This window comes from Oryzias melastigma, linkage group LG12, assembly GCF_002922805.2.
Source record: "Oryzias melastigma strain HK-1 linkage group LG12, ASM292280v2, whole genome shotgun sequence".
NCBI classification, from domain to species: domain Eukaryota; kingdom Metazoa; phylum Chordata; class Actinopteri; order Beloniformes; family Adrianichthyidae; genus Oryzias; species Oryzias melastigma.
The window spans coordinates 5436766-5449340 of NC_050523.1; the positions used below are offsets into that span (position 1 = coordinate 5436766).

At 36.9% G+C, this 12575-nt stretch overlaps 1 protein-coding gene across 4 annotated transcripts in view; it reads left to right on the forward strand.

Annotated features, from left to right (window-relative positions):
• arhgef28a (Rho guanine nucleotide exchange factor (GEF) 28a) overlaps window positions 1-12575 on the forward strand; it is a 72843-nt gene that overhangs the window by 16773 nt on the left and 43495 nt on the right. For all 4 annotated transcript variants that reach the window (XM_024299620.2, XM_024299623.2, XM_024299622.2 and 1 more), the window contains exons 3-5: window positions 4123-4267; window positions 4355-4711; window positions 7828-7978. In XM_024299620.2, coding sequence (XP_024155388.1) covers window positions 4123-4267; window positions 4355-4711; window positions 7828-7978 — 653 coding nt within the window. The remainder of the gene's footprint in view (window positions 1-4122; window positions 4268-4354; window positions 4712-7827; window positions 7979-12575) is intronic.

Consider the following 12575-nt stretch of genomic DNA (forward strand, 5'->3'; position numbering starts at 1 on the left):
GCTGTTTTTTTAGAAATATATTCATCACAGTTTTGCAGAATTTGAATAGTAAGGAAATTATAAAAACCTCTGCTGGCATTCGTTCAAAATCTCTTCTGCAATTTGAAATTAACTCACTAAAAGGAATAACAGGTGCTTTACATCCTTGTTTGTGTTTTTGGTCAAAAGGCAGTAAGTCTTGAAAATCATGTGTCTGAAGTCTGGAGTCAGACATGAAGTGAGGTGCTATAGCTTTAATGAACTCCAGCGTCACTGCACCTGTGGGTGGTACAGGAGGAGGAGGGGGCTGCATTCCCCTTGGCTCCAACCCCCACCAGGTGTTGATGTGTCACCTGTGCAGCTGGACCAGAAAGAGACGCAAGCATTTGAAGTGGAGGAAGAAGAGTCAACTCGACAGTCTCAGACACACAATTAAAGTCTTAATCCTCAAAAAACGAAAATGTGGAAAAAGTGCATCCCCACAATTGACTGTACATGAGAACTGGACTAAGTGACCCCGCCCCCTTTATGTTTCAAACAGAGAGTACCCGTGGGATCCATGGCATCTAATGAGCATCCCATACACTTCTAATGAGAAAAAACAGCTATTACTCAACTATTACATTCGCCAGAACAAGTCTTCTCGCTCAGCTATCTTTTTTACAGGTTCTTGCGAATCCAGATTCTTTTTTGTGATACTTTTTTCTGCAGTACAAGTTATTCAAGCTATAAACTCTTGTTTCTCTCTCTTGTTGAATTTTCAAAACGTGACAGATTTTGTATAGCTCACTTTCAAGTGGTAGGAATGTGGACTTCCAACAAGCTCACTCCTGATTAGCGAGAGTTGTTGCCATGGAAATGATGACTCAGACCAATTTGTTTCAATTGGTGCTTACTGACGATGTCTGGCTCCAACTTCCAATACTATTCCCTAGTTTCATTGTGACTCATTCACTTTATTCCTTTGTAGTTTCTACAACTCTGCACTGTTCTTTTCTTCTTAAAAATAGAACCAGAACACTCCTCCTCCATTCCTTAGACATTCTTCAGGTTTTCTTTTTCGCAAAATAAAATGAGTTACTCTGCAGGATTCTTACAAAACCAATCAGGAAATGCGGGAAAAATTATCCTTTGAAATGACTTTTTTGATGGAAGCTCAAACATTTTTAAATTCTTTCAATAACATTTTTAAGACACTATTTTTATTTTTGAATACCTATGAAATTTTACTTATGAGTCTAAAAAAACCTGACAAAAAACAGGCAAACAATGTTAATCTATTAAAAAATTGTTTAATAAAACTTTAAAAAAAAACAACTTTTTTTTATACCTGCAACTTGGACTTAAACAAGAGCTGTGTCTGTGTGAGGATCCAAACAAGATAAGAAACCTCTAAAAAAATGTTTTTTAAAAAACATAAAAATAGAAAATTAAGATGTTTCACAAGATGAAACCTAAAACGTATAATTCCAAAAGGCTGAGCGATGACATAAAATCAATCAGGCGTAAATTATAAAAGATTAGTCAATCTTGGTCATGTGACTCGAGTTGTTGGGTAATCTGGGAGAAGAATAACAGTCACTCCTGTTGGACATTGTTTTGGAACCAGCTGATCTAGTGCAGCTGCTTCACTTATTTTGGTGTATAGACGCATTACAACCTATGTGAGTGATGGAGAGGAAGCTGGGCTTGTTTAGATAGGTTTGAGTTTGTGTACACATAACAGGAATGTCTGCAATTAACTGTCCCTGCTTGTGTTTTCAGAAGCTCAGGGATCCACAGTTAAGTCTCTTCAGATTGTGTGAAAACATCCTAAAAAATGTATGATTGGTGTAACTCTTTTTAGAGATGTTAGGAGCTGTGAGGCTGAAAAATAAAACGCCTGGCAGCAGCAAGTTCCTAAGTCAACAGCTTGTAGATCCACCTTTAATAACATGTAGTCTTCATTTCCTGTCGGTATGAGGAGTTCTCTGCTCAACATTACTTCACTTCATCAGGGTTGTTTTTATTTGCTTACACTGGGCTGTTTTAAAGTTTCACTGCATCATTTTAGCAGGACTGACATCTGAGCTTTGACTTTACCAAACGTAGAGTAAGATTTTGTGTTAACCCCTCAATTCAACTCTTGTAACACACAGTGAGATGTTTTTTTTTTTTTTAGATATAAAAGTACTTTTTCTTCCCCGTTCAGTATTTGGATGGCATGCAGGACTGATAGGTTTGTTTCCCAGGTGCCGCGAGGATCTTATTCCGGTGGTCAACAATTAAAGAACAAATTAGATTTACAATATAATCCTTAGGAAAAATCTGTAAGGTAAATGTCTAACCATGTAGCTACAAGGGGACCCAAGTCTGGGCCTCCCTGTCCCTGTCCTCAGCCTGGATAAAATACAGTATTTGTATAAGAGAGATTGCAAAAAACCTGTCTTGTTTTTTTAGGACATACTTCCTGCAGGAATTCATTAGAAATTTGCCACCGAGTTGTGGGCAGGACTGTTGACTTGGAGCAAACCCATTGCTGAGAGCTTGGATTTGGGAGCTTGTGGCCTGCCCAACATATTTTCTACATCACAAATACAAGTTTTTTCCAACAGTGTTTTTTCATCGGCTCCTGATTCACAACAAATTGAATCAAGAAATAATTTGAAGTTCAATTTTAAGCTTAATGTTTATTAACCAAGCACCAAATCAACTTTTGTTGGCTGTTGACATCTGGGGCTTTAAAAGTGGTTTCTGTTGATCATTGCCATTTTATTTGACAAATTAAAATGTTTAATTACTGAAAATATTGTCAAAAACCTTCTGTGTGCTGCCCCCTACAAGTTGAAACAAGGAATTACAGTGAAATTTTGGTCAACTGGTGTAAGTCCCAAAAGTTTCACATCATTATGCTCTGCAGCTCCAGTATTAAAGCACCGCCCATCTTTGATTCTGTAATGTTGTTGTGTTAGCTTTAGCATGACTCGTAGGTGTTTTGCCTTCAATGATCAAAAATCTACTGGGTTGTACAACTTTCTGGTGGACTTGGAAGTTAGAGAACAGAGGTTGACTGCAATTGTCATTGAATCCAGCAAACTCCATCCTGGTGATGAATTTTTCACTCGAGATTGTTTGTTTAATATGTTAGCCTTTATTAGCTATGATGCTAGCGGCATTCTACCACTCAGACAGGGGTACACTTTAAACCTGCAAACCCTCAGCGTGCTGGAGTGTTGCCAAAGTACGCTCCCCCTGCCAGAGTTTGTATCCCCGACACAATATGAGTGTTACAACATTCTGGCAGGGGGAACGTACCTTGCCACCACACCGGCTCCAAAAGCCCTGCCCCCTTTTTGGGGGATTTTTCAAGTCTTGATTGAGAATGTAGTCGGCCTCCAACTGCCCTGTTTGGTTACTCTTTAATTAATGTCCTTCATCATCGGAAAATTTGGCATTGTGGGTGTATACAGATTGGTTCACTGAAAGTGCACTGAAAGTTTCCTCCGATAATCCAGAACAAATTTTCAGTCTAAATATACTCAAGTGGACCCTGGTTCAGGACCAGAAACCACTCTCTGATCCATTTTTCAAGGTGGTCCATTTCCAATCGGACGGTCTTGTGGCTCACTGAGTCTGAATAGGCTCTGTACTCAGTAGCAGAGAAGGGATGAGCCCCAGCAACTCATTAAGATTTGGTCGTATGAATATAGACTCCTTAAAGCACCTTTTAATGTCATACACATTGCTTTTTGCACTGTTTTCTGACAATCCATACATCATAAACACAGTGTACCTTCTTAGCCGTCGTCTTCTCGGTAACTGTACCAAAGCTGCAAATAACAAGTGTTATTGAGGCTTTGGTACAGATGTTCTAAATTGGACAGAGATATACAAAGCTTGAATAAGTGAACTATCCTGACAAGGATTGCGAAGTGCAGGACTTCCATTATTCTTTCTCTCTTTGTGTTGCCCACCCTCATAATTCCTGACCAATGGCTGAAGAGATCTTTAGTCACATGGTTTTATTGACATTCTTTGGTTCGAAGCAGAAATGTCCGGTTGATGGCAGTCTGAATACAGACCAAATGAAAGGTTCAGGACTCGATCAACTGACTTTTCCAGTTAGAATACACCCTAACAGTACTTTTTCTTTCTTTATTTCAGGGACAGGTGGAGGGTCAAATCACATTACAAGCAAGAGCTCCTGTGGATGCAGAATATTACGTGGTTACAAAAGGATCAAGGCTTACACATGTAACCCCTGCAACAGCATGTGAAGACGGACAGACTCTCTGCTTCACTGTTCCAGGTACTTTCTTCTCAGCATCACCAGCTTTGGTTGTCCCTTTTGAGTTTTTTTTTTTAGAGTTTTTTTCATTCATTTGATCCTCCACAGGTCATGACCGCGTGGAAGCTGTGTCAGTCACACCTTACGTTTGCACAAAGGATCAAGTTAATCCATGTCAGGGTCAGACTTCCCTTCAATATGTCAAGGATCTTGCCCAGGAAGCAGCCGAGTACTTAAGTGCAAACATTAACCAGCTTGACCTTCAGAACTACAGCGATATCCTGAAGAGGTTTCCTGCTTTGGGACTGGTCGTGGATGAGGAAGTCTATGATGGACTGTCAGACTGCAGACGAAGTTCAGGCAGTGAAGCCGATGTGACCCAGCTGGATGAAAAGATCACACAAGCCCTGGCTAACATGGATTACCCTTGGCAGTGGGAAGGAAAAGACAGTCAGCCCGGACAAGGTAAAGAAAAGTGCAAATCACGTGTCGGGGTCAGAGGGGTAAATTTGTAGATGCCTCAGGGCTGTTCGCTCGTCACTGATGTTTTCTGACACCTCCCAGCCTAAATGGGCTTATACGTTCAGCAATGTTTTAGACTCAGTTCAGACTTTAGGAAGTTTCCAGGAGCTTCCTAAAGTTCAACCTATCATTTATGGATTTTTCAGTAAAACCTCCTGTCCGGGATTCCCCTCTACAAAAAAAATCAGCTTTAACCAGATCTAATCAGACAATGGCTGCTTTATCAACAATATTTGTACAAGAGATAATGCAAAAGTTGGCTTACGCTTAACCCAGTCCAGAAAAAGAGTAAAATAATTTACTACTTTGAAGTTAATTTGTGCTCTTTCATCACATCCTCTTTCACTCAGGACCAGCCAGAGGCAGATCGGGTGTAAAGACAGAGCAATTACTGCCATTAATCCTCATTTAGGAGATCTGTCTTGTCTTGCAGACCTCTATGTTAACTGTATGAGCTGCAGCAATCCTCCAGTGTGCATCGTTTCTTCATCTTTACATTGAAGTTGTATTACAGAATTTTTGTTATTATTTGGAAATGTATCTTTGTTATAATTTAATTTGTACATTTATTTATTTTAATGAACATTTCAGTAGTTTTAGCTTTTTAGTGCGCCTTTGAGCAAAAATGTCCCTCCTGCCACATACTCGAAAACTCACCAAAATTTGCACCCACCTAGTACCTAGTGAAAATTATTTTATCAATGACAGCTAGGGCTGGGTATCGCCAATAATTTTTTATAATCAATTCAATTCACCAGAGTCTGGATCGATTTAATTCCGGTTTTCTTCGGTTCTTTTGAACTACTTAATTCAATTTTGACTTTATGCGGTTTACATAATTAGACATATTTGTTTTAGAAATACTTTAAAAATGAAAATTTACAGGGATTCTCAAACGGAGAAGCAACAATTGTTCTGCCTCTCCTGGAGGGTGTTTCAGTTTGGCCACTAGGTGGTGATCATTCTATAGCATTACACCTTATTCAAGAAGAAGAAGAAAGAATGAGCTAAAACTGTGTTTTAGACCGCATATGTTTCTACATTTTTCCTTAAAAGAGTTTTGAAAATGTATTCCCGTCAGTTTATAAAGATGTCCATTTAGTTGGCAATGTATGTTTGTGTCAACCAAGCATTAGCTGTTTTATGGAAATTCCATTATACGTTAGCATCAAGCAAGCAGACTTTAGCATTATGCGTTGGATCGTTCTCTACTTTTATGGATCGATTATTCTTATTTTTTGGTAAAACCTGACAAATTAAAGAAATTACATACGTTACAGATGTTTTACACTAGGTAAGGATTTTAAAATAGAATTATTAATAAAAACACTGCTTATCGTTTGCCCTGGGCCCCCAAACTGCTATGTTCGCCACTGAGGTTAAGTCTACAACCATAACCAAAGTATTGTTGACCTTTGACTCCGTGAAATTTCCAAAAACTCACCTTTACCGCCAGCAAAACTTCATGTTTTCACTCCTAACTCCTCGACCATCATTAGGAAGCTACTTGGGGAAAAATATTGAATTTAAAAGTTGACTATTTTGAATTATTGTGGTGAACTTGCAGAAGTGGCGTTTCCCCATTTTTTTCTCAGAAAATGTTATGCTTAAATCCCTGGCTCAAGCTGAGCAAAACAATATGATATATGATATGAACACATCAGGAATGTGGGCGTGGTCAACAGAAAACCTCCGTTACCGAGGAAATCGAAAAGTTTACTTTTGCAGATTCTTCTGAAAATTACATAGACCTGTGCGTCACCTCCAGGGGACCAAAACATAAAATGGTTGCTATGGAGATAAACCAACAGGGCGAGTTGGAAAGAGTAGAATATGAGGTGCGTATAACAGCCTCTCAGGGTGTGTAAGAGGGATGGTGAGAACGGGGGCTGGTATTACCTGTCAATTGCAGCTTTAATTGATAATTACTTGTAAATAAAGACTTTGTAAGAACTTTTTGTGTTGTTTTATCACCTCAACCTTAATAGTTCAAACAGGATTTAAGGAAACACAATTATTATTATTATTTGAGAAATTATATTTAACAAATAAGCTTTTAAAATAAAATGTCCTCCTGATTGTAGAGGACATTTCTAAACCTGAATATCTCTGAGCCATTGCATTCAACTGAATTACCTCCTTTTTGTATTTATAGTGGATATTTGGGTTTTTTCATTGACACCAAATGTGAAGGGATGGGACTCTGGAAATTGTAGTTTTTGGTGGATTTAAAAAGGAATTTGACTGGAGAAAACTTAGGTTAAAATAAACTCTTGGAGACGATTTGACAGGAATTATAAATCTAAAACATAAAAATGGTAAATATTAAACATCAGCAAGGAAAATTATATAAAAAAATTCCATGTTCATTGAGTGTTTACATCATGTTTTAACTTTCAGACCAAGCCTTTGCAAAAACAAAACAAAACATGCCAGACATTACGACTTCTGCTGCAGACACAGACAGTCCACAATGAGCGGCGTGCAAGTGTGGCCCTGATTTGCTTAAAACAATCAAATGTGCATGCAAATCTCAAATGCAAAGCGGTGTTCGTCCTCCACTGCAGTGTTGTATCTGCAGAGGCAGCGGAGTGACAATGACATTTTTGTTTATTGGCCTTTGAATGAGGAGAGAGCACACTATTTGCTCTTGCTGCTCGTCAGAACTGGGTCACTGTTAATGGCAGCATTGTGGAGCTGAAAGAGGCGTTTCAGTTTCCCACATCAACCAACTCTGCAATGTGTTTGTAGTTAACAGAGAGAAAATTACCTGTTTTCTACAAAACTTTTCGCTTTTGAAAATTGTATTTTGTCATGAATAACTGAAAAAGGGTTCAAGGAGAAAATATGATGCACACTGTTGTTGTTCTGTTTTATATTAAATCTAACTTTATTTATCCATTCATTTTTACTATTTCCTACTTTTCATATATAGATTATAGACACCAAATGCATAAAATTAAAATTCAGAGTTAAATTTATAAAGTTATTTTGATTAAATAACTGAAAGATGACTGTTTTAGTTGTAATGCTTTGTCTTTTATCTTATTTTTCTTTAGATTCTGAACTTCGATCCAGAGAAAGTCTCCTACAACTTGCAGTACGTCTGGGTTTGGTCCACCTTACCCGTTTTTTAATTCACCAACCGACAGATCAGAGCGGAGAAACACCCGTCCACCGGCCTCACGGCACGCTTTCGATGCTGTCAAGGTGAGACTACCATCTTTAAATCATTCCCTTTTGATTTAATGGCTCCTAATAGTTCAATTATCCATGCTAAAACCATAGAAACAATCGAAATGTCAGATGAACAAATAAACAAGAAGTGATGGAAAATTTTTAGTCCTATTTATGTTAAGCCAGATCTCCAGAATAAAGGAGTTTTTTTCCATCGGTTAAAAAAAGTATATTTACATATAATACTCAAACAGCTCAACCAGGGAGAGAAAACAAAAGACTCGGAGCTGAATCTATATTTGCTTTGACTATAAACAGCAGCTAAAATCTCCTCAAGCTGCAAGGCCTGCTTTCCCTGTGGCGTTATTGCCACTCGGTCAGTTAAAGACCCACTCTAATGAAAATGGGGTTTTTAACATGTTCCTTTCTCATGATGGAGGACATTATATAAAGAAAATTAAAACTAAAACTGCTTTTCTGAGTATTGCTTTTTTCAAAGAAAGAGGCAGATAAAAAAAGAGGTCTCAGAGGTGAATTTATAATGAACTCCTGCCACCCTGCAGAATTATGTCCTAGAAAACAACTAATTAAAAAAAAAAAAAATGTTGGCTAAAAATGTCCTAATAATAATTAGAAGACCACTGAGAACTCTTTAAAAACAGATCAAGAGTTGATCTTTAAGTTGCAAGATGGAATTTATGCACCAAGGGGTAAAGTAGCCCACAGTACAAGTATTACGGAAACATAAACGACAAGTAATAGTTTGAATAAGTTGAAAAAAATATATTTTAGACTCGGAGAGAAATGCAAATGTGTTATTTTACATGTAGTCATGTGAAGAAATGAGGACACCCTCATTAAATAATCAGCTCTATCTTAAAAAAAGTTTAATATATCAATGTCCAGTCTTATTTTGAAATATTTCTAAAAAAGAGAAAGTGATTTAATAAAAATGTAACTAAAGCATTACTATTATTTTACTCGTAGAACAAACGATCTGAACAAAAATTCATATTTTCATGGAGGTCAAAGTTTGGACCTTTTGCCTCCTATTAGCTATTTTTGCTTCTTTAAATCACGTTATTGAGACTCTTTTTTGGAGCATTTACTAGTCCTTTAACTCTATCTTAAGTGTCTAAACTTAAACATAAGCAGAAATTAGATTCTTCAGAAATTGAATTTCGAAGAAAGTTTGAAATAGGCTTATATTACTTGGATCACTCTGTGATGTTCAAATTGATTTTAACTTTGTATCCAAATATATGGGAAAACATACAGACTTTAAAGGATGTCCTCATTTTTTCACGACTGTATTTTACAGTGAGGAAAGTTCTCTTATGAAAGACTGGAATTAGGGACCTGTAACCACTGTTGGGCAATAGAATAATAAAAAAAACTAATTAGGGCTGTGAACGTTAATATGTTAATGTATGCGATGAATCCACAAGAATTAAAGCTTTAAGATTAACACAAATTAATTGAACCTGTCAAAGAAACAGTCCTTCGCTTTGTCTCGGCGGTTCAGACTTCCACAGTGTGCGTTAAAACGCATCGTCGGGTAATAACCCGCTTATATCATGGTCACTTGCAAAATAAATAAATATTCAGTCGTTTTTTAGTACTTTAAACTTGTTCATGTTTTGGTTTAGATCACTTTTTTACGAAAAGCGGAATATTTGATCCACGGTCTGGTGTGTTGTCACAGATATCAAAACTCACGTTTTGGATCGTGTCACGGTTTTAGGGTCACGGTTTGGATCAGTAAAAAGTAAAAAACAACAGGAAAAAATAACGTGATAAAAGCCTAAAATTACTCTTTCAGTTTCAAAACATATATTTGATAAGACATATAAACAGTACTTCAAAGCCTAAATATACTCTCACATATATTACATTAAACGTTTGCTCATTGAGGCCTATTTAAAAAAATTTAATATCTTTGAACACAAACAAAAACAGAATTAACAGAAATTGTCGTTTCTGATGACATTTGCATGTCTTGTGACCAAATCTACAAAACCTGGGAGAGAAGAATGCTTGAAAATAGTTTTGAAATTACCAAATCTATCTGTAGTAACCCCAAAAAATGCAAATATTTTTCAAAATCTGCATATTGCCGTTCAAAATTTACTGAGTAAAACATTGTGATTAATAGTGAATAATCACAACACAAAAGTGCGATTAATCAGATTCATTTTTTTAAATTGATTGACAGAACTAATCAAAAACAGTTCTAAATGTGCAGTTTTGAGTGTAATTTCATATTGTGATTATTCATAGATAATAAGTAATCAGCAAATACTGTAACTTAAAAAGGAATTAATTGCGATTATTTGCAATTATTTTATTCCCAGATTTTTTTTTAATTTGTTTTTTTGTTTCTAACACATAATTAAAATGAACACAAGAATTAAAAAATACAAATATAAGAATAAAAAAATACAAAGATACAAGTAAAGCAAACAATGTGTTTGAAAAGGAGTGGGTAGAAGTGGGTTTGTGATTAATTAATTGCAATTTTTTTAATCGATTCCCGACCCTAAAAGGAAAAAAAAAGAAAAATGTCAGTTTATCAGTTATACTTGGGCAATTTTAGGCCAAAATGCATGTAATTTACATAAAAACTGTCCCTGAACTCTAAAACTCAGTAAATAGTCAGTAAAAAACAAACCTAAAAGCAAAATAATGGTGTTTATTATACATTTAATGGCAAATGTAAAATAAAATACTGAGGTGGATAAAAACTGTGTGGTGAGATGGTGGTCAGCACAGACCTTTCATGACTGGAAGGACCTGATTTGGATCCTGGATGGATCCTTTGGGTGGAGGTTTCATGTTTTTCCTGCCCACGCATGAGCTTTCTCCCGGTATTCCGGGTGCATCCCACTCTCCTAACATGTTTCAAAGGTTAATTATAAACTCCAAATTGCTTGGTGGGAGTGAGTGTGTCTCTGTCTGTTGACCCGTTGAGGGTAGTTTTACTCAAAAACATGGAACACACCGTTTCTTATCGTTTACCTGTTTTTGTTTATTCTTTAGAATCTACAAATGTAGAAAAATAACATTACATTTGAAGCTATGGGCTTCACAATTAAAGGAACAAACTTTGTTGCACAAAACTTGTGAGCGTACTCAGCAGCTGCTCCTCAGGTATTTTCAGAAATGTGCTAACCTGAAGTATTTCTGTTATGGGACAAATGTCTCTAAACAACCTGTTGTTGATGTGGTCTTTGGACGTCGTTAGAGAACAAATAACATTTCATGCATTCGCGTTGGCTTCCTGTTGCAAAGACAAAAAGCTTTTGTCATTTGTTCCATGTGAATGATTCCTTGTGAGCTGTCTCTCTTTCATGAAATGGAAATAGATTGTGAGAAAAGTCCAAAAATGTATTCAGGAGACAAAAACGTGATGGTTTTGTGTTTCATCACTCGTTACATGAAAACAAAGCTTTTCATTTCTAGATGTTCTGGATTTCAGCTTAATATAAACAAGAACATAGTGTACCGTTTCTTCAAAACACAATGCTACCACGCTGCATTTCTTTCCTCAATTAACAAATTCACTGTCAAAAAAGCTATTCGAAAAATGTGATGATCTAATTGTTTAAGTAGCTCACTACAGCCAAAGTTTTTTCAGTTTTTGCTTGAATCAAATCACCCTGTTAGGAGGCATCCGAAAGATCCGTCATGGTTTTGCCTGCATTCCTCTCCAAAACGAGACTCTTACGTTAAAAATGTTTCCCATTTTAGCAGCAGACAGAAGTCAAACATTTCTGAGCGGTCTCTGCGCGTACAACCCCACGTGTCGAGTGCTGCCAATGTCGTCATTAGCCAACTGCATCCTTCAGATTCCTGCCTTGCCAGTAGCCTCGGGACATCACTAGAAATGCGTCACATGATGTTCTTTTGTCAAAACTAATCAACTGTTATGTGAACTTTCAGCATTGTCTTTTTATTTGCATTTGCAGGAGACAAAGTCTGAAGGTCAGAATCTGAGTTTCTGTGTGCAATTTTGTTAAATCTGGTTCTCAGACTGCTAATTTTGGACTAGGTATAGTGCACCATACAGTATTTTTAGTGTTTTGTGTATCTGCAGAATATTAAGTACCACATGTCTTCCCATAGTAGCCCCAGAGTTTATGCAAGAGACCAACAGTTGTTGGAGATCAGCTGCTTCTCACCTCATAGATGGAATGGTGATGGTTGAGGAGGGTTCATCTTTTCTAATTTTAATTATGTAGTTTTTAGCCCAAAAAAAAAAATTTCTAGCACATATAGTTTCTACAAAGCTTAAATTAGAAATTTACATCTAACTTGTTAGTTTACATGTTTGAGTGGAGTAAATCCACCCCCACTTCCCATCACCCATCTGTTTTGTCCCACTAGCTTACAGCCCCTCATAACCTCAACCTAATATTACCGGTGCAACAAAAATGACCAGCAATATCGTAGCTATCCAGCTGTAGAGTTTTGATCTCGTACAAGGAAAACAAAGACGTTCATGGGTCTATTTGTCTGCAAGTGGATGTATCGGAATGGAGTGGAGCAGGGAGCTTGTGACCTGTTGATTGTAGCTTCTACATGAATGCTACAAGCTTTTTCCAACACCGTTTTTTTTTTTTTTTTTTTT